Source organism: Palaemon carinicauda, chromosome 42 (assembly GCF_036898095.1).
Source record: "Palaemon carinicauda isolate YSFRI2023 chromosome 42, ASM3689809v2, whole genome shotgun sequence".
NCBI classification, from domain to species: Eukaryota; Metazoa; Arthropoda; class Malacostraca; order Decapoda; family Palaemonidae; genus Palaemon; species Palaemon carinicauda.
Window position 1 is genome coordinate 24,806,520 of NC_090766.1, and position 23,341 is coordinate 24,829,860.

A 23,341-nucleotide genomic window follows, 5' to 3' on the forward strand; every position below is an offset into this window, starting at 1 on the left:
AACTCTTCTTGGACTGCAACCATTCTCCTATCACCCGCAAAGCTCTCTTGGACGAGCGTGCGAGGACGAGTCTAGTAAAGGCAGGAGTGGTAGACGGCATGCCTAAAACAAACTCTGAAGGCGGAGAACGAGGAGCCACAGAAACAAACTGGTCAGGAAACAGTTTTTTGAAAATGGCCAAAACTTTTCTAAAGTCCAAAGAGGGTTGAGTATTGAGTAGACTTAGGCTCGTCCAATTCTGATTGTGGTTCATCTATATGTGCAGCAACATCATCATCAGAAAGTTCCTCATCCGACAACTGATGAGGAAACGGCAACGGAGTGGGTAACGGCTGGTTCGCTGAGTCCGGTCGCACTGGTGCATGCGTGACTGAGCCGGACGCAACGTCATGGAACTGCTGCCCAGTCTGTGAGCTGGCAACAACCATGGTAGCGCGGGGACGCACAGCGTCTACTCCAGACTGTCTAGACTGGTGTGGGTGCGCAGTGGAAACCACACTGGGTTGCGGAGGTTGACGCACCGCGTCAAAACAAAGCAACTCTGACGGTTGTTGAACATCCAGAACGTCAACGGCAACCTCCGTGCGTCGCTTAACGTCAACATGCGGCTGGCAGATCAAACTGGAACGCATGGGTGGAGGAACTCTCTCAACTGGTGTGCGTGAGAAGGTTACCTCAGCGTCCACAGGACGCACAACCGATCGCGTGGAGGGTTGTAGGCTAGGTACTGCACTAGCTCGTACGGCAGCAACCTTCTCCGCACGAAAGTCCTGCATCAGAGACGTAAGTTTAGACTGCATGTCTTGCAGTAGAGACCACTTAGGGTCTACGAGAGCAGGTGCGGCGACAGACGGTGTTACTGTCTGAAGCGGTACCGCTTTGCCTCTCTTAGGCGGTGAGCAGTCATCGGATGACGGCAACGAGTCCGAACTGACCCAGTGGCTACAACCGGGCCGTTGGACTTGTGCTGAAGGGACCGATTTACGTTTTAACGGTCGCGAGACCTTGGTCCAAAGTTTCTTGCGAGAAACACCTTCAGAAGACGAGGTATAAATGGGCTCTCTCGTCTTAGTTACGTAGGAGCGATCTTGGGTAGATACGCCCGATACCACGGAGGGAACGTCTGTTCGCTGATTAAAGCCTCTCGAACCCATGCGTCGTACGACATTGCTTCTCCCCTGGACTTGGGAGCTTGCAAGAGGTCCCGGACTAGGAGGACGACAGGCACGAACAGACGAACCCTCAAGCGCAACACTGTCCACAACACTATCACTTGGCACTTTAGCACTTCCCACTGCACTTTTGCACTTAAGCTCCTTCACATCCGCCATGAGCTGATTACGGTCACTAGCAAGGGACTCAACTCTCTCACCCAGAGCCTGGATGGCACGCATCATATCAGCCATCGATGGTTCCTGAGTGCCAGGAGGGGGGTTAGGAGCAACCACTACAGGGGAAGGAATAGGTTGTGGGGCATGAGGAGAGGATATATCAATAGAACGAGAAGAACTTCTCCTAACTCTATCTCTCTCTAGCCTACGTGTGTACTTTTGAAATTCGATAAAATCGAATTCCGAAAGGCCAACGCACTCCTCACACCGATCTTCCAATTGACAGGTTTTATCCCGACAATTGGAACAAACAGTGTGAGGGTCGATAGAAGCCTTCGGAAGACGCCTAGAACAGTCCCTAGCATTGCATTTCCTAAATTTGGGGACTTGTGAAGGGTCAGCCATTTTGAATTGGTCAAGGGAAATTCCAAAAAACGATCAAAAAGTCATCAACAAAGAATCCGTTATCAAAAAGAGTTCAAGGATTTGTGTGAAGAAAAACCCTGCACAGCGAAAGCTCAAAACTAGAATATAGTACTTCACCAATTAGATGTGAAAAACTCCAGTTTAGCAACAGCGAGTAAAGTACGTCTTGCCGACACGGCGACAGAGAGAAAATTGAGTCTTTGTTTACATTGAGAACTGGGTATCTGGTCGACAGATGGCGCTGTTGGGCACACCCGCAACCTGTGTAGCGATCGCTGGCGAGTTTTTCCGTAGAGTTGTCTGTCGAGCAACAGAGTTGCAGCTATATAATCACCGGCTAAGTTAAATATTGAAAATTAATAATTCACATTGTAAAATAGAAATAATTGACAATTTAAATATACTTAACTGATTCTTCCATTTCTTTAAAATGGGACGGAAATTAGATAAAAATGTGTTATTAATGGGATAAATGGCAACATTCCCTCCTGGTAATATGTAATTGCTGGTGAAGGGTAACATCAGTGTGGTTGCATCATTTCTCGTGCCAGTATGACTGAGTACGTACCTGCAACTGAGGCTGTATTCATGGATGGCTGGATAAAGGTCATCCTATACGTCGATTTTCCTGGATTAGCGCACTGGCAAAGGGTTATATTAGAGTGGAATGCCCCTCTGTGATTGCACTAATCCCCTTTGCCAGTGCATCTATCCGACTGCCACTGTACGTTTTCCAGTTGGTCTTACTAGCCAATGTAGTATAGGCACATTTTTTTCTGAACTTCAAATCATAATTATCCTAACACTGATGTTTTTCATTTTCCTTCTTTAAAAACTATCATGTGTCCCCTTCTCTATAAGAAAACTAATGAAAGAAAATGTTGCCAAGGACCCATGTCCAATTTTTTAAACATAGGCCTACTTTAAAAACAATGCATACACACACAAAATGTAATATAATACTGTATACAATATATTATTTATAGAAACATGTATTAACTTATATAAAATTTTCTGCATCACATGGTAGTCTCATTCATACAGTACTTGTCCACGAAAAATGTCCTTACAACAGAATTTTGGCTCCCAGGGCAATGCAATACTCATAACCCAATTCAAATGTGTAAGCTCGTATCCTGATTTGCTCGTATTCAAAGTTAATCATAACCCGATGTTCTACTGTACAGTATATTCATCTAATGAACATCTACCTAAGAGCTGGATTTCAATGTACAAAAATTCAGTAAGCATAATGAAAAATTTTTGCTGTATAGCAAGTTTTATTTTAAAGTAGAGAGATAAATCTTTTCTTTGTTATCCCTACTTCCATAACCTTTAGCACCTTCATTGCATAAGATAGCAGTGAGAATTAAAGCCATTGTATTTTGTCTGGTTCTATTGCAGAATATCTTGAGAAATGACAAACTACAAGTGCAAAGAATTCAAAATTATGAATGAAGTTCCACCATAGAAAAATAAATTAAATCATTTGATTACTTTACCTGTTAATTTTTCAACTCCTGCTTCTTCAGCAACATTCCTCAGAGCTATCATTCCTTTAGATACATTGCTGCGACTTTCATCCATTTCAATAAGCGAGTGAGCTCCAATACGACCATTTGCATAATTTGCAAGGTAAATGGCATACCTTGCAAGAAAAAGAAATATTCTATTCCTGTAGTTGCATAAATTACATAAAAATGATATTTTGATTATAAAATAAATTTTTGAATATACTTACCCGGTGAATATATAATAGCTGACGTCTCCGACGGATCGACAGATTCCAAAAACTCGCGAGCGATCGCCGTGAAGGTTGCGGGTGTGACCACCAGCGCCGACTATCGGCCAGATACCGCATATACTTGTCAATATCTGCAGTTCTTCTCAGTCCGCTGGGTCTCTATCGGGGAGGAAGGGAGGGCCTTTAATTCATATATTCACCGGGTAAGTATATTCAAAAATTTATTTTATAATCAAAATATCATTTTTAAATATTAAACTTAGCCGGTGAATATATAATAGCTGATTCACACCCATGGTGGTGGGTAGAGACCAGTATTAATACAATAAAGGCGTATATGCTCAAGAGTTTTTTGACAATTATTTCATAAAAAACCAACTTAAGTATAGGTACCTGGTAAGGAAGCTGACTCTGACGATTACTCTGCCTCATTAGTCCGCTTTCCTCACGAAGCCCAGCCATCCTCTCAGGATGCTGAAAGACTCCCAGGAGCTGTTATATCCAGGGCGAACACCCTTATAACAGGACCTCATCAATACCCTTAATCTGGGCGCTCTCAAGAAACGACATTTGACCACCCGCCAAATCAAAAAGGATGCGAAAGACTTCCTAGTCTTCCGTACAACCCAAGACAAGATTAAAAACATTTCAAGGGAAGATTAAAAGGAAATTGGGATTAAGGGAATGTAGTGGTAGAACCCTCACCCACTACTGCACTCGCTGCAACGAATGGACCCAGGGTGTAGCAGTCCTCATAAAGAGTCTGGACGTCTTTTAAGTAAAATGAAGCGAACACCGACTTGCTCCTCCAAAAGGTCGCGTCCATAATACTTCGCAGAGACCTGTTTTGCTTAAAAGCCACCGAAGTTGCTATCGCTCTCACTTCGTGCGTCTTGACCTTAAGCAAACAACGATCTTTCTCATTTAAATAAGAATGTGCCTCCCGGATTAAAAATCTAATAAAGTACGATAACACATTTTTAGACATGGGCAATGAGGGCTTCTTAACGGAGCACCATAAGGCCTCAGAACCACCTCGTAATGGTTTAGTTCGAGCTAAGTAAAACTTAAGAGCTCTAACGGGGCACAGTACTCTTTCAACTTCGTCGCCTACGATTTCTGACAGACTAGGTATTTCAAAAGATGTAGGCCAAGGACGAGAAGGCAGTTCGTTCTTGGCCAAAAAACCCAGTTGAAGCGAACATGTAGCTTTATTTGTAGAGAAGCCGATGTTCTTACTAAAAGCATGGATCTCACTGACCCTTTTAGCCGAAGCCAAGCACACCAAAAAAAGCGTCTTGAGGGTGAGATCCTTCAGGGAGGCTGAATGCAATGGCTCAAACCTGTCTGACATTAGGAACCTTAGGACCACGTCTAAGTTCCAAGCGGGAGTTGACATACGACGCTCCTTAGAGGTCTCGAAGGACTTAAGGAGATCTTGGAGATCTTTGTTATTTGACAGATCCAAGCCTCTATGTCTGAAAACAGACGCCAACATGCTCCTGTAGCCCTTAATAGTGGGAGCAGAGAGGGAGCGAACATTTCTCAGATGCAGGAGAAAGTCCGCAATTTGGGCTACAGAGGTACTGGAAGAGGAAATAGAGGAGGACTTGCACCACTCTCTAAAGACCTCCCACTTCGACTGGTAGACCTTGATAGTAGATAATCTCCTAGCCCTCGCGATCGCTCTGGCTGCCTCCTTCGAAAATCCTCGAGCTCTTGAGAGTCTTTCGATAGTCTGAAGGCAGTCAGACGAAGCGCGGGGAGGCTTTGATGAAGACTCCTTACGTGGGGCTGCCGTAAGAGATCCATCCGTAAAGGCAGACTCCTTGGAACGTCTACCAGCCATTGAAGTACCTCTGTGAACCACTCTCTCGTGGGCCAGAGGGGAGCAACCAACATCAACCTTGTCCCTTCGTGAGAGGCGAACTTCTGCAAAACCTTGTTGATGATCTTGAACGGCGGAAATGCGTAAGCGTCCATGTGAGACCAGTCCAACAGAAAGGCATCTATGTGGGCTGCCTCTGGATCTGGGACTGGAGAGCAATAGGTCGGGAGCCTTTTGGTCAGTGAGGTCGCAAAGAGGTCTATGGTGGGCTGACCCCAAGTCATCCAAAGACTCTTGCACACGTCCTTGTGGAGGGTCCATTCTGTAGGGATCACCTGACCTCTCCGACTGAGACAGTCCACCAAGACGTTCAATTTCCCCTGGACGAACCTCGTCAACAGTGAGATGCCTCGATCTTTTCACCAGATGAGGAGGTCCCTTGCGATGACGAACAGTGTGTGGGAGTGAGTGCCTCCTTGCTTGGAGATGTACGCCAAGGCTGTGGTGTTGTCCGCATTCACTTCTACCACCTTGTTTCGGAGAAGACTCTCGAAACTCGTCAAGGCCAAGTGAACAGCCAACAGCTCCTTGCAGTTGATGTGAAGGCTCCTCTGATCTGACGTCCAAAGACCCGAACATTCCAGACCGTCCAGAGTCGCTCCCCAACCCAAATCCGACGCGTCTGAAAATAACACGTGGTTTGGGTTCTTGACCGCCAGGGACAGACCCTCTCGAAGACTTATATTGCTGTCCCACCAGTTCAGGCACGTCTTTACTGGTTCGGAGATCGGGATCGAGACCGCCTCCAAAGTCTTGTTCTTGTTCCAATGGGAGTCTAGATGGAACTGGAGAGGGCGTAGGTGAAGTCTCCCTAGAGAGATAAATTGTTCCAGGGATGACAGCGTCCCTAGGAGGCTCATCCAACTTCTCACAGAGCAATGGTCTTTTCTCAGCATGAGGCGGACTTTGAGCAAGGCTTGCTCTATCCTGGTGGCAGACGGAAAAGCCCGAAAAGCTAGACTGTGAATCTCCATCCCCAAATAGAGAATCGTTTGGGAGGGAGTCAGCTGAGACTTCTCTATGTTTACCAACAGTCCCAACTCCTTTGCAAGATCCAACGTCCATTGAAGGTCCTGCAGACAGCGATGACGGGACGACGCTCTGAGCAGCCAGTCGTCCAGGTACAGGGAGGCTCGAATCCCTGATAAATGTAGAAATTTTGCCACATTTCTCATGAGCCTCGTAAAAACAAGAGGAGCAGGGCTGAGGCCGAAGCACAGTGCTCGGAATTGGTACACCACATTCCTGTATACAAACCTCAGATACGGTTGAGAATCCGGGTGTATAGGAATGTGGAAGTACGCATCCTGCAGGTCGAGAGAGACCATCCAGTCTCCCTCTCTGACTGCTGCTAGGACGGACTTGGTGGTCTCCATCGTAAATTTTGTTTTGACAACAAAAACGTTGAGCGCACTGACATCCAGCACCGGCCTCCAACCTCCTGTATGCTTTGGTACTAGGAAGAGATGGTTGTAAAATCCCGGTGATTGAAGGTCCGAGACTTTCACCACCGCTCCCTTCTCTAGCAACTGAGACACCTGCAGCTGTAGTGCCTGTCTCCTTGACTCCTCTCGATACCTGGGAGAGAGGTCTATAGGAACTTTTACCAGAGGAGGTCTCCGTACAAAAGGTATTTTGTACCCTTCCTTTAGCAACAACACAGACTCCCGGTCTGCACCCCTCTTCTCCCAGGCCTACCAGAAGTTGTTCAGTCTGGCCCCTACCGCTGTCTGAGGACGTGGGCAGTCAGACTCTGCCACGGAAGGACTTAGATCCTCTCCTCTTGCCTCTCTTACTATCGGCACGAGCGCCTCCCTTACTGGGGGCTCTGCCACGAAAGGGCGGGATAAACTTCGTTGCTGGAGTATCGAGCTTGGGTCTTACGACATAAGATGATGAAGGAGCAGCCTTACGCGCCGACGTAGCCATCAAGTCGTGGGTATCCTTCTGCACCAGAGAAGCTGCAATATCCTTAATCAACTGCTGAGGGAACAAGGCAGATGACAACGGAGCAAAGAGAAGCTCTGACCTTTGACAGGGAGTTACTCCTGCCGAAAGGAACGAACAAAGAGTCTCCCTCTTCTTAAGGACTCCTGCCGTAAAGGTAGCAGCGAGCTCATTAGAGCCATCACGGATAGCTTTGTCCATGCAGGACATAATTAACACGGATACATCACGGTCGGCCGAAGAGATCTTCCTGCTCAAGGCTCCCAGCGACCAATCCAAGAAGTTAAAAACTTCGAAGGCCCTGTAAACCCCTTTGAGGAGATGATCAAGGTCCGAAGAGGACCAGCAAACTTCTGAGCGTCTCATGGCCAGGCGACGGGGAGAGTCTACGAGGCTTGAGAAGTCTCCCTGGGCAGAGGCAGGAACTCCCAAGCCGAGAACTTCTCCCGTGTCATACCAGACGCTCGCTCTAGAAGCCAGTTTAAAAGGGGGGAAAGCAAAGGCTGTCTTCCCCAAACTCCTCCTGGTGATCAACCAGTCGCCTAGTAAACGCAAAGCTCTCTTAGAAGAGCGAGAGAGCACTAGCTTAGTAAATGACGGCATCGAAGTAGCTAGGCCTAGTGTAAACTCTGACGGAGGCGAATGAGGAGCAGCAGTCACAAAATGGTCAGGAAACAGTTCCTTAAAAATCAGCATGATCTTTTTAAAATCAAGAGAGGGCTGAGCAACTCTAGGCTCCTCTCCATCTGACAAAGTCCCCAAAGGTATATCAGTTGGAAGGGGATCAGCGACTTCCTCATCTGACGGAACTTCGTCCGACAACTGCCGAGTCTCATGATACGGAGAGACATGCTGAGGCGGCAACGCTTGACAGGCAATGTCAACCAGCAACGGAGCAGCAGCAGCAGAAGAGGAAACGACGTCACGTCGCTGCTGAAAGGACTGAAAGTCTTGTGACTGATCAACAACAACAGCTGAAGTTGATTGACGCTCGACGTCACGTCGGACCTGCACTGACTACAGAGTCTGAGCAGGCAAAACAACCTCCGACTGCAGTGACCGACGCTCAACGTCACGTCGAGGCAACGTGACTGACGTGAATGACTAGGCACAAGACTAGCATCGCGTTTCAAAACACTAGAAACGTTAGCACTAACGTCAAACGGACGAGAAAACACTCGTTTAGGCGGCTGAAGGCCAGAGTCACGTTCAGCGCACTGGCGACTCGCAAGCAAAGGATCATCACGAACCTGATCAAAGTCATACTCTTCCATAAGGGATGCAAGCTTAGACTGCATGTCCCGCAGGACAACCCACTTCGGATCAACGGGAGTCGGAACGGGCCGTGACGTCGGTAACGTCTGCGTTGGCAAAACATTGCCTCTACCGAGACCCTCGGACCCCGTGTTACGCTTGCGCTTAACAGGCGAACAGTCATCCGACGACTGCAAAAGGTCAGAGCTGCCCCAATGGCTACAGCCAGGACGCTGGACCTGTCCTGAAGGGACTGACTTTCGCTTCAAGGGTCTAGAAACCTTGCGCCAAGGTTTCTTGTGCGATAAGTCTTCGGAGGACGAGGAGAACTTAGTCTCACCCATCTTATGGTAAGGACGATCTTGACGAGAAACGTCCGATACCAAAGAGGGAACGTCTGTACGTTGGTTTACGCCTCTCGCCCCCTTAAGTCCTACGACATTACTTCTCCCTGGTGCAGGGGAGCCTGAAAGAGGTCTCGGACTAGGGGAGCGACAAGCACGAACAGACGAACCCTCGGTCGCAACACTAAACACATTTTGCGCACTTATCACTTTATCACTTAGATTTTCTGTTTTACCACTCTGACACTTCAACAACTTAACATCTGACATAAGTTGGTTTCTGTCCGATGCTAAGGACTCAACTTTTTCGCCTAATGCTTGAATCGCTAAAAACATATCCTGCATGGACGGTTCATGAGTGCTAGTAGGGGGTTCAGGAACAACTACTACAGGGGAAGGATTAGGTTCAGGGGCATGGGAGGAGGAAAATTCCAAAGATCTAGAGGAGCTTCTCCTCACCCTATCTCTCTCAAGCTTACGAGTATATTTGTCATACTCAAGCCATTCGAATTCCGACAAGACCACGCACTCCTGACACCGATCTCCTAATTGGCAGGATTTACCCCGGCAATTAGAACAAACAGTATGAGGGTCGATAGAGGCCTTGGGAAGACGTTTGTTACAATCCCTCGCACACTTGCGATATACAGGAGAAGGGTCAGCCATTTTGAACAATCAGAGAAAATCCAAGTCAAAACCAAATTCATCAACAATAAACACCAGCCAAAAAAAAGGTTTCAAGAGTTTAATTGAAGAAAACACCAACACAGCGAAAGCCAATAAACAACCAAAATAAAGTACTTCACCAATTCGGTCGAAAACTCGAGGTCATAAAGCGAGCGGAACCAACTTGTCGACAAGACCTACAGAGAAGAACTGGAGAAATTGACAAGTATATGCGGTATCTGGCCGATAGTCGGCGCTGGTGGTCACACCCGCAACCTTCACGGCGCTCGCTCGCGAGTTTTTGGAATCTGTCGAGCCGTCGGAGACGTCAGCTATTATATATTCACCGGCTAAGTTTAATATTTAAAAAGAAATTTTGTCAAAGGAATTTTGACAAAGGAATTTTGACAAAGGAAAAACCAAGGACTTTCCTGTTAAGGCTAGAACAGGGAATCCAATATGACATGATTTACTAAATGAATATTTGATTCAGCAAGTGAATTATTGCATAATGAAAAAAAGATAATTTGACACAATTACCACTTAACACATTTAACATCAAACACGTCACTTACCTCCCTGTTCCTTTACGATCAACACAAGCAACTGATCGTCCAGCAAAAAAGCTTGCAATATTTTCATTTACTTCATCTGATAAAATATCCACATACCGGCCTGTTAAGATTTGTAAAATCAAAATTCTTTTGCAACCAATGAAAATTAACTTTAAAAAAATATTAATTTCCATAGAAGCTAAAACAATTACATACTTTAAAATAAATCTGAAACATATTCATTTATTTTTAATTTATTGTATATGAATATGCAGCAAGTTAAAATAATACTGATAGCTGTAAACCTGCATAAAAAAACAATTTATTGTTTATTGTGCTTGGGAATAAAACAGGAGCACAATCACAAGTAATAATTTCTGGAACTTAATTTGAACTAATACAAATGAGAGAGCGTAAAATGATATTTTAATTATAAAATAAATTTTTGAATATACTTACCCGGTGAATATATAATAGCTGCAACTCTGCGGCTCGACAGAAAACACACTCAAAAAACTCGCGAGCGATCGCTATGAAGGTTGCGGGTGTGCCCACCAGCGCCAACTGTCGGCCAGATACCACTCTTGCATGTAAACAAACCCTTCAATTCTTCTCGTCCCGCTGCGTCTCTATTGGGGAGGAAGGGAGGGTCATTTAATTTATATATTCACCGGGTAAGTATATTCAAAAATTTATTTTATAATTAAAATATAATTTTTAAATATTTAACTTAGCCGGTGAATATATAATAGCTGATTCACACCCAAGGCGGTGGGTAGAGACCAGAGTTAATTAAGTTTACAGTGTATAAGCTAAGAGTTTTTTCATTTTGACAGTTATCAATATAACAAAACCAAAATATATAGGTACCTGGTAAGGAAGTTGACTTAGACGATTACTCTGCCTTGTAAGTCTGTCTTCCTCACGAAGCCCAGCGATCCTCTTAGGATGCTGAAAGACTCCCAGGAGCTGAAGTATCAAGGGTTGCAACCCATACAACAGGACCTCATCAAACCCCTAATCTGGGCGCTCTCAAGAAATGACTTTGACCACCCGCCAAATCAACCAGGATGCGAAAGGCTTCTTAGCCTTCCGAACAACCCATAAAACAATATTAAAAACATTTCAAGAGACAGATTAAAAGGATATTGGAATTAGGGAAGTGTAGTGGTAGAACCCTCACCCACTACTGCACTCGCTGCAACGAATGGACCCAGTGTGTAGCAGTCCTCGTAAAGAGTCTGGACATCTTTTAAGTAAAATGACGCGAACACTGACTTGCTTCTCCAAAAAGTCGCGTCCATAATACTTTGCAGAGATTTATTTTGCTTGAAGGCCACGGAGGTTGCTATATCTCTAACTTCGTGCGTCTTAACCTTAAGCAAACATCGGTCTTTCTCATTCAAGTGAGAATGAGCTTCTCGTATTAAAAAAATCTGATAAAATATGACAAAGCATTCTTTGACATAGGCAATGAAGGTTTCTTAACTGAACACCATAATGCCTCAGATTTCCCTCGTAATGACTTAGTACGAGCTAAATCGAACTTAAGAGCTCTAACAGGACATAATACTCTTTCCAGTTCGTTGCCTACGATCTCTGATAAGCAAGGAATATCAAAGGATTTAGGCCAAGGACGAGAAGGCAGTTCATTTTTGGCCAGGAAACCAAGTTGAAGTGAACAAGTGGCTTTTTTCTGTAGAAAAGCCGATGTTCTTACTGAAGGCATGAAGTTCATTGACCCTTTTAGCCGAAGCCAAGCACACTAGGAAAAGTGTCTTGAGGGTGAGATCCTTCAGGGAGGCTGAATGTAATGGCTCAAACCTGTCTGACATGAGGAACCTTAGGACCACGTCTAAGTTCCATCCAGGAGTTGCCAAACGACGTTCCTTAGAGGTCTCGAAAGACTTAAGGAGATCTTGGAGATCTTTATTGTTGGAAAGATCTAAGCCTCTATGTCGAAAGACCGAAGCCAACATGCTCCTGTAGCCCTTAATCGTGGGAGCTGAAAGGGAGTGAACCTTTCTCAGATGTAAAAGAAAATCTGCGATTTGGGCTACAGAGGTACTGGACGAGGACACAGATGCTGACTTGCACCAGTCTCGAAAGACTTCCCACTTCGACTGGTATACTCTAATGGTAGAAGCTCTCCTAGCTCTTGCAATCGCACTGGCTGCCTCCTTCGAAAAGCCTCTAGCTCTTGAGAGTCTTTCGATAGTCTGAAGGAAGTCAGACGAAGAGCGGGGAGGCTTTGATGGACATTCTTTACGTGGGGCTGACGTAACAGATCTACCGTTAGAGGAAGACTTCTTGGAAAGTCTACCAGCCATTGAAGTACCTCGGTGCACCACTCTCTCGCGGGCCAGAGGGTAGCAACCAACGTCAACCTTGTCCCTTCGTGAGAGGCGAACTTCTGCAGTACCTTGTTGACTATCTTGAATGGTGGGAATGCATATAAGTCCAGAAAAGACCAATCCAGTAGAAGCGCGTCTATGTAGATTGCTTCTGTATCTAGGACTGGAGAGCAATAGATTGGTAACCTTTTGGTCAACGAGGAGGCAAAGAGGTCTATGGTGGGTTGACCCCAAGTAGCCCAAAGACTCTTGCCCACGTCATTGTGGAGGGTCCATTCCGTGGGTATCACCTGACCCCTCCGACTGAGACAGTCTGCCAAGACGTTCAAGTCCCCCTGGATGAATCTCGTCAACAGGGAGATGCCTCGAATTCTTGACCATAAGAGAAGGTCCCTTGCGATCTCGAGCAGCGTGAAGGAGTGTGTGCCTCCTTGCCTGGAGATGTACGCCAAAGTTGTGGTGTTGTCTGAGTTGCCTCTACCACTAAGTTTCGAAGGAAGCTTTCTAATATCATCAAGGCCAAGTGGACTGCTAATAGCTCCTTGCCGTTGATGTGCATGCTCTTCTGACTTGAGGTCCACAGACCCGAGCATTCCCGACCGTCCAGGGTCGCACCCCAACCCAAATCCGACGCGTCTGAGGACAACACGTGGTTTGGGTTCTTGACTGCTAGGGATAGTCCCTCTCTCAGACTGATATTGCTGTCCCACCATTTCAGGCATGCCTTTACTGGTTCGGAGACTGGGAATGATACCGTCTCTAATGTCTTGTCCTAGTTCCAGTGAGAGGCTAGATGGAACCGGAGAGGCAGAAGGTGTAGTCTCCCTAGTGAGACAAACTGCTCCAGGGATGAGAGAGTCCCTACGAGACTGTTCCAACTCCTGACTGAATAAATGTTTCGTTTCAGCATTAGTTGGACTTCGAGCAGGGCTTGACTGCGAATCTCCATCCCCAAATATAGAATAATCTGGGATGGGATCAGTTGGGACTTTTAGGTTGACCAAAAGTCCCAACTCCCTGGCCAGACTCAACGTCCAATGTAGATCCTGCAGACAGCGAAGACTGGACGATGTAGTCGTCCAAGTACAGGGAGGCTCGGATCCCCGATAGATGGAGGGATTTTGCCACATTCCTCATGAGCCTCGTAAACACGAGAGGCGCAGGACTGAGGCCAAAGCACAGGGCTCGAAACTGGTACCCCACATTCCTGTAAACAAACCTCAGAAACGGTTGGGAATCCGGGTGTATAGGAATGTGGAAGTATGCCTCCTGAAGGTCGAGAGAGACCATCCAGTCGCCTTCCATAAATGCTGTCAAGACAGCCTGGTAGACTTCATCGTGAAGTTTGTCTTGACAATGAACACATTGAGCGCACTTGCCTCTTACGTACTCCTGCAGTGAACATGGCTGCCAAATCATGGAGCCATCCCTGAGGGACTTGTTCCTGCAGAGAACGTGGCTGTCAGATCATTGGAGCCATCCCTGAAAGCCTTGTTTATGCATGACATAATTGTACAGCAAAACTTCAAAGGTTCGAAAATAGCTGTGAAGTCGACCTGTAAAATCTTGGAGCGTCTCATGGCCAGGCGCCAGGGAGAGTCTATGAGGTTTGAGAAGTCTATCTGGGCAGAGGCAGGAACTCCCAAGCCGAGAACTTCTCTCGTGTCATATAAGACTCTCGCTCTATAAGCCAGTTTAAAAGAAGGGAAAGCAAAGGCTGTCTCCCCCAAACTCCTCCTGGTGATAAACCAGTCGCCTAGCAAACGTAAAGCTCTCATAGAAGAGCGAGAGAGCACTAGCTTATAAAACAACGGCTTCGAAGTAGCTAGGCCTAGTGTAAGCTCTGACGTTTAGGCGAACAAGGAGCAGCAGTTACAAAAAGATCCGGACAAAGATCCTTAAAAATCAGCATGATTTATTTAAAGTCCATAGAGGGCTAAGCAGCTTTAGGCTCCTCTCCGTCTGACAGAGTCCTCAAGGGAATATCAGTAGGAGGGGGAACAGCAACTTCCTCATCTGAAGGAACCTTGTCCGACAATAGCCGAGTTTCAAGCAAGGGAGAGACCTACCGTGGTGGCAATGCTTTACAAGCAGAGTCCACACGCACTGGTGCATTAGTAGCGGACCAGGACGCAACGTCATGTAACTGCTTGACAGTCTGTGAACTGTCAACAACAACAGGTGCGTGAGACCAGGACGCAACGTCATGTAACTGCTTGACAGTCTGTGAACTGTCAACAACAACAGGTGCGTGAGGACGCACAGCGTCCACTCGAGACTGCTTTGACCGCCTAGACTGAGCAGTCAAAACAACTCTAGAATGCGGAGGTTGACGCTCAGCGTCAAAACAAGTCAACTCCGATTGTTGGCGAACGTCCTGAACGTCAACAGGAGCATCAGCAAGTGGCCTAACGTCCAAAAGTGGCTGAAAATCCACACGAGACCGCATCGAGTGTGGTTCTAAACAACCTGACTGACGTGACTTGGCTACGCCAACGTCAACAGGACGCACAAAGGAACGTTAGGGGCTAGGCTCAACGGACTTATCGGCAGAATAGTCTTCCATAAGGGAGGCAAGCTTATTCTGCATGTCTTGCCGTACAACCCATTTAGGATCAACGGGAATGGTTGCGGTAAGAGACGAGGGTAACGTCTGTGACCGCAAAACCTTGCCTACAAAAAGACTCTCGGAGTCTGTGTTACGGTTTTGTTAGGCGGCGAGCAGTCTTCCGATGACTGCATAGGGTCAGAGCTGTCCTAAAAGTTAAAACCAGGACGCTGGACCTGTCCTGAAAGGACTGACTTTCGCTTAAAGGGCCTCGAAACCTTGTTCCACGGTTTCTTATGCGAAAAGCCTTCGGATGACGAGGAGAAAATTGTCTCTCTCGCCTTATGGTAGGGGTGATCTTGGTAAGATACACCTGATACCATAGAGGGAACGTCTGTTCGCTGATCAAGGCCTCTCGAACCCATAAGTCGTACGACATTACTTCTCCCCTGGACTTGGGAGCTTGCAAGAGGTCCCGGACTAGGCGAACGACAGGCACGAACAGACGAACCCTCGGTCGCAACACTGATAACACTTTGCCCAATATCACTTTATCACTACGATTTTCTGTTTTGCACTTATTTCACTGAAATTGAATTTTTTAACAATTCACATTAGGTATGAATAAAACTGATTTCTACCTGAAGCACGCAATTCTACCCTCATCAAAAGGTTGTAATTGCGAAATCAGTCGTATAATGTAAGCACATTAATACCAGCAAAAAAACAGTAAACATATTTTAAGATAAAAAAAATCAGTGGCTGGGGAAGAGACTAAACACTAGTTCATTCAAAACTACGTTTTCAATCTCTCACCGTACAGTGCCTTGGGACGAGAATAAAAACTAAAAACGTTTTATCCTTTCTCCCCGTACAGAGACTAGGGACGAGAGTAACTCGAGAACAACGTTACTCGCTTGGGACGAGATAAAGATCGGAACGTTCTCTCTCCTCTCTCTCTCTCCGTCTCTATCTCTCTCTCTCTCTCTCTTGATTTCACACCTAAGAGAAGAGCCCACTTACCTTTCGTCAATAAACAGGTTATTTGACCAAAGGAAAAAACTGAAAGGTTTTTTAATTAAAAGTTCCTTTAAAATAGTCTTTAAAACATTTAAGCTTTGAAAGAAAAAAGAACAAAACGTCAGAATCGATTTACTCTTTCTGCAAAGTGAAACCGTGATACTCTCTCTCTATCGTAACGATAGAGCGCAAACTGCGTAGCATAAATAAACTAAACGTTAGTTCATCTTTGAAACAGTACGAAGACTATTCAAAGAAAAAAACTATCATAAAATATTTACTAAAAATATTTCATTTAATAAGTTTTAAATCATTAGCTCTGTAAAAGTTATTTACGATTGAAAAGGGCTCAACGTTGTTTAACTTCGGTTTCCAAGTTAGGACCGCCTACTCTCAGGAAAGGTCGCATATAAACAAAACATTAAAATTTATTTTGATGTTTATTATAAATGGAAAGCTAATCGAAGAGGCCTAATAAAGGCGGTTGAGCTATAAAATATATAGAGGAAAATCTATAATTAATTTATAACGTGATAAGATAATTGCTAAAAGCCTAAAACACACTTCCGTCTAAGGGAAGGGTCGGCCATTTAAAAGTCAAAGAAAGTCCATACTCTCTCTCTAGTCATCAAAAATTAAATCTATCCAAAAACGAGTTCAAGATTTAAGATGAAGATAAAACACCTGCACTGCGAAAGCTCAAACCAAAATGAAGTACTTCACCAAATATGTTGAGAAAACTCCAGGTTCTACAGCGAGTATTGATACGTCTTGTCGTCAACGTCGACAGAGAAGAATTGAAGGGTTTGTTTACATGCAAGACTGGTATCTGGCCGACAGTTGGCGCTGGTGGGCACACCCGCAACCTTCATAGCGATCGCTCGCGAGTTTTTTGAGTGTGTTTTCTGTCGAGCCGCAGAGTTGCAGCTATTATATATTCACCGGCTAAGTTAAATATTTAAAACTGAAGATTTTCTTTCTCTGCTTGCTGCATTCATTGATCAGTATAAAATCTCAGGCCGCATTTTCAAATCTGTTCAAATAAAAGGAATACAGCAATATACAGTGCTTTTTGTATGTACCGTTTCTAAATTTAAACAGTTTGTCGGAATAGGTTGCAAGTCCATAGTAGGCATCATTTGTATTTAAAAAGTAGATTTCTTCCTTCCCATCTCCATCAACGTCACAAGCGCATACACCGATGGCATGACCTTTGTCGTCTCGTAAGGCATAAAATGGGGACCTTGGGTCATCAATAGCTATGTTCATTAACTGTCCTTCTTCTTTATCATATTTCAACACCAAATTAGGGCCATCATACCTAAAATAATGAGAATATACTACTCTAAAATACAGAACAACACAAATACAATAAAATTGTAGTAAGAATTTATATATGGGTATATATTTGGACTAAAATCATTTTAAATAGATTTGAATTTAAAACTAGTTTTCTGATACTGTACTCACCTCCATAATAAACATTTTCCGATAGATCTTGTTGTAACAAGATCTATTGGCAAAGTTGATGGTGCGAGTGAGTATTAGACAACTACTTTTCTTAAGTTTACTAAGTTATCAAGAGTTAAAATTCAATATCCACATACTAACCCTGCGACGATAATCTCCAGCTGGCCATCATTATCCACATCTGAAACCGCAACCCCATAGTTAAGTTGCCTGGGATTGCTCTGTGGACTTGCCCTGTGTGAGAGAAGCAAATAACTCCTTGAAGTTTTACATAGAAATCAATACAAGTGTGCTCTCTCTTTCTCTAAGGCAATTAATTCTGGAAAATAAATTTTGAAGGCCCTATTTGTGAAAATAAATCCTATCAGTATGCTTCTGAAAACAAAGATCACTCACTTTTCATTGTTTAAATTTATTGCTCTTAATTTTCATAAGAAAATTAATACACATTAAAATATATATCAATTGCAAATATCCCAGTCTCCAGATGGTTAAAATGTAGGAACACTCATTACTTTGATAAGACAATAGTACGTAACTACAAAAATGTAAGTTTATATAAAGGTTTACAAAAGACTGGTACAGTAATATAGTACAGTAAATAGAATACATTGAAGCATAAATGAATAACAAACATCAGATACTAAGGTGGCCATTTCATGTTGATCTTCAAATTATAATTTGTACTTTAACTATGCAAGAGAGAGTGAAGATGTTGTTTAAGACTTGCATCAAGTAACATCAACTCTTAAGGTACTATTAAATAGCCATGAAAAAAACAAGATATCACATAAGACTGGCAAATATGAAAGTACACTAATTACTATATTAAAATACTAGAGAATGAGATAAATTCATAGCCACATTATAACTGAATTTATACATACCGGTAATCTATTTTACAACAACAAACCCAATACAGTACTGTAATTTAAATTAGCCCATTTTGAGTTGACATAATCGTTCAGGAAAATAAATACTTCGGAAATACAGAAAGATGGAATTTATCACAGAAAATATATAAGTACCATCAACAGATGTATCACTCATGAGTGGGCCCAAGCGGCTACCTAAGTCAATACCCTCGTGAACACCTAGGGAGCTGTACACAACCCGAAGCACAGAGTCATGAACTGATACACTATACCGTAGAGGGAGAAGCAGAGGTAATTTTGAGAGGACTGATGAACAGACCCTTGAAAGTACGTATCCTTCAGATCCACTGAAAACATAGTCTCCCTCTTTAATGGAAGGCAGCACAAACTGTACTATTTTTAACAAACACACTTGTTCAGAGGAGAGAGGTCAATGACCAGTCTCCAGCCCCCAGTTGCCTTCTCCACCAGGAAGAGCCAACTGTAGAAGCCTGAGAATTGTCTCAAATGACTTTGAGTACAGTCTTCTCCAATATCCTTCAACCTTTGCCCGCAAGGCTAAGGCTTTCGGCGATATTGGATGATCCAACGGAAACTATTGGTAACTGAGATAGGGGGCCGACAGTCCTGAAAGAGTAGTAAGGTAGTAAGTAACTGTCCAAAGGGACTCTTGCTACCCAAGGATCGGCCTCATGTCTCTGCCAAGTTGTTCAGTGGTAAGACAAGCATCCCCCTAATCTTGGGAGCGGGAGAGGGAACGTCGGTATCAGCGTTTGCCTTTCCCTCCCCTCTTCCCACTGCTACCCTTTCTGAAAGGACCGGGTTGGGGTTCTCTAAAATACTGTGCTGGCTGGCTCTTTCCGGGAATAGGTTGCAGGTGGTGCCGATTGTGGTCTCAGAACAGGAGCAGGGTCTTTCAATCCTGATGGAGCAGGCTGGGACACACCAGAGACAACATGCTGGATCAGAGAGTTTTGCAAAGCTGTCAGCTAAGATTCTACTGCTGCCTGGTGAGCCAGGAAAGTTACGGCCTTCCCACCAGCCAGCACGAGAGTCTTGTAAAATACTTCTCCAAAGACTTTGGGATTGATAACCTTGTTGACTTTCGGAAGTACAGTACACTACATTACTGCTCCTAACCATTGGTCACAGCAGGAAACAGCTTGGAGAGAGGCCAGGGCAGATGCCTCCATGGCCGAATTAGAGGCCAAGAAGGGCATACTTTCTGCCTACCACCGAGAGTCCCCCATCAGTGCACACACTGATGGGCCAACTGGTGTGTAGAACCTACACTACCTGGAGGAGGGCCAGAGATTCTTACTTGACCAACTGCACTCGAGCAAGATCTCAGATCTGCAGATTTGATTGTCAACTCAATCCAGGGCCAAATCAACAAGACCCAACCATGGCAACTCCAAAGAGGACCTCGAGCCTTGAAGAGCACCGAAGTATAGATCAGTGACTGAGGTTCTCCCTAATGAAGGTGGCAAAGTTGCCTCCCCCCAGACCATTGCACTCATGGATAAGAGCAAGGATCTTCACAAAAGAACTCTCCAACTCGAGGTAGTCTACCTCTTCAGGCACCAGACCAGGACATCCTGACCTCGAGTATACCTTTCCCCATGCCGGGCACAGTGTACAGTATTCTGATTTTGCATTTTACCTGACATTTAAGAACAGACATCCAAAAAAAAAAAAATCCAAAGCAAGGTGATTAAAGGTAATAAAGGCACTATAGTAAACACTTCACTAACCAAAGGTTAAGTTTTTAAACCATGAGGCTGTTGTGGAGACTTATTGACTCAATGACAGCTAAAGAAAAAGTGAGATTTTTCAGATAGGCAAGTGTTGGATATCTCCCCTACTCCCTCAAAATCCCCAATCTGAAAGAACCTTCTTAACAAACTTCAACAGCCATTATGTACTCCAATATGAAAGTTGGAGTTTTTTATTTTCATCATCATCATCATCATTTCCTCCTACGCCTGTTGACGCAATGGGCCTCAGTTAAATTTTGCCAGTCATCTCTATCTTGAGCTTAACATTCAATACTTCTCCATTCACTATCTCCCCTTCACAGGCCTCAGCCTTATAGGCCTGGGTCATTCAAGTCTTCTAGTGCCTTGTGGAGCCTACTTAAATGTTTGGTGTACTAATCTCTCTTGGGGAGTGTGAAGAGCATGCCCAAACCATCTCCATCTACCCCTCACCATGATCTCATTCACATGGGGCACTCGAGTAATCTCTCTTATAGTTTCATTTCTAAACCTGTCCTGCCATTTAACTCCCCATTTCCTTGAGGGCTTTGTTCTCAAATCTTTTAAATCTGCTGAAGATTGTTTCATTTTCATACCATGACTCATGTCCATACAGTAACACTGATCTCACTAAACTGAGGTAAAGCCTGATTTTTAAAATTTTGTTTTAAAGAAATAAGTCAATACTGTACCTGAACACCTCCTCTGTTATTTCTTGGAACATGTTTCAGTATTTCAGAACCAGTGACAGTAGTCTTTAGTTTTCCAGTTGCATACAAGTATTATGTTAAGCTTTCTTCACTTCCTCATGATTGCTTCTATACATCTGAAAATAAAGTAAAGGTTATTATTTTTCTTATTTTTCTTTAAGCCTTTTGTAACTGATACAGTTGTATTGGACTTTATAATAACCTTTAATATATAGTTGCTCATTTTTCAGACACACTTAAATGTAGAAAAATTCTGAACATGCCTGTCATCTGTACGTCTGGGATTCAAAGTGCCCTCCAACTGAAGTAAAACCATTCAAAATGTATGTGCAATGCAAGCATATTTATTCCATTTACGCTCTAGGTTTTTTCATTTCATACTCATTTTGCTTATGACTAACTTTGCTTTGCATCATGTTAACCCTTTTACCCCCAAAGGACGTACTGGTACATTTCACAAAAGCCATCCCTTTACCCCCATGGACGTACCGGTACGTCCTTGCAAAAAAATGCTATAAAATTTTTTTTTTTCATAATCATGATAATTTTTTGAGAAAATTCAGGCATTTTCCAAGAGAATGAGACTAACCTGGCCTCTCTATGACAAAAATTAAGGCTTTTAGAGCAATTTAAAAAAAAATATACTGCAAAATGTGCTGGGAAAAAAATAACCCCTTGGGGGTTAAGAGTTGGAAATTTCCAAATAGCCTGGGGGTAAAAGGGTTAATTTCTTACTACCATTAATTTTTCTATGGATTAATCTTTCCATATTTTATTAGACTATTAATATAAGCGCAAAAGTGTTTGATATGGAGACAGTCACTTGACGTTAAACATCGGTCAGTGTACTGTAAATACGGTAGTGTCCTTTTTTATTTGAACAGCTGCTTTGTTCAGTTTTGTTTATAGTTAAAAGCTAGCCTAGTTTTCTTTCATGCTAATTTCAGTGTGGTATGCTAATGGCACAGGGCTGTTATGCCATCATGTTATTTTGCTAGCTTTGCTTAATACCTAAATGAAGTATTCTTTGCCTGACCTGTATATTTCATTAGTATTGCTTTGTAGCTGAATGAAATATCTCTAGGTTAATTTCATAACTGCTTGAGAAGTTAACTTAATGCAATTTTTGTCATAATCATCATATTTGATGAACTTATCCTTTACATATCCTTATAATTTTCAATTTAATGTAGCCTATATAAAAAATGAACAGTATACTTTTATGAAGATTCAGGGATGTATTAGAGCTGCTGGTCGACAGTGCAGCAGTTTCATGTCGAATATTGAACAGAATCCACTGTAAAAAGATGAATCTCATTTTAAAATTCATTATTTCAGTACTTACTTGGAAGTCACATAGTTATACCCTCCAAAGTAAGAGCTTCTTGATCATTAACCCTTTTACCCCCAGGCTACTGTATTTGGAAATTTCCAACCCTTAACCCCCAGGGGGTTATTTTATTCCCAACACATTTTGCAGTATATTTTTTTTTAAATTGCTCTAACAGCCTTAATTTTTGTCATAGAGAGGTCAGGTTGGTCTCATTCTCTTGGAAAATTCCTGAATTTTCTCAAAAAATTATCAAAAATATGAAAAAAAAAAATTTTATAGCATTTTTTTGCAAGGACGTACCGGTACGTCCATGGGGGTAAAGGGATGGCTTTTGTGAAACGTACCAGTATGTCCTTTGGGGGTAAAAGGGTTAAATAAAAGCATAAAAATTTACTCTCTTAAGTACTACTGAATGCCTTGTTCCCCAAGTACCAGGTGGCAGGGAATTGGTACCTTTCAGTCGAGATACTTACCACAGTAAAACACAAGAACAATATCATTAAAATTAAAATACCGTTAGTTACTCCAGAGGTCGCTCAAGATGTGTTACAGAAATGGTCACAAGTATCTAAATCTACAATTTATGACACCCTCAATCTGATTAGGTTAAGATACAGCTCAGTATTTTATTTTATGATGTAAGCCATGTTGAGTCACTCGAGTTAGATTATATCCCCTTCTACACTGGCCAGTAGACCTCGGCATCCTAGGTTAGGTTGGGTTAGTTTAATATAAAATATATCCATGTATTTACCTTTTATTCTATTTTTATACCTCTTGTGATTTTTTTGTGATTTATTATTTGGTTAATTTATGATCATTTAATTTTTAGCCAAACTGGAATTTGCTATTAGAAATGGCCAAGTGCTGACTATTATGGCATTTTATTTTTCTTTGTACAGTTTAACTAATGAGAACAGGTGCATGATAACTTCCATATCGATCAAATAAAATGTGAGAACCATTTCATAAATTGTGAGCACCATTTCATTATCTAATTCTATAATTTAATTTTGGGAGACAGATGATGGGTTAATGCATATTGATATTTGCAATTGTTTTTGGCAGGTGTTATTTTTTGCATGATGTAATCATTAATTGTCTTTTTGAACCCTTAAGA

The 23,341-nt window shown here is 43.3% G+C and overlaps 1 protein-coding gene across 1 annotated transcript in view; it reads right to left on the reverse strand.

Moving 5' to 3' along the window:
* The window catches only part of LOC137633336 (cartilage acidic protein 1-like), a 77,131-nt gene that overhangs the window by 53,086 nt on the left and 704 nt on the right, over nucleotides 1–23,341 (reverse strand). The window contains exons 2-6 of the mRNA XM_068365584.1: nucleotides 20,871–21,004; nucleotides 17,688–17,780; nucleotides 17,159–17,397; nucleotides 10,176–10,275; nucleotides 3,260–3,405 (exon numbers count right to left, since the gene is read on the reverse strand). Coding sequence (XP_068221685.1) covers nucleotides 3,260–3,405; nucleotides 10,176–10,275; nucleotides 17,159–17,397; nucleotides 17,688–17,780; nucleotides 20,871–20,902 — 610 coding nt within the window. The 5' untranslated portion in view covers nucleotides 20,903–21,004. The remainder of the gene's footprint in view (nucleotides 1–3,259; nucleotides 3,406–10,175; nucleotides 10,276–17,158; nucleotides 17,398–17,687; nucleotides 17,781–20,870; nucleotides 21,005–23,341) is intronic.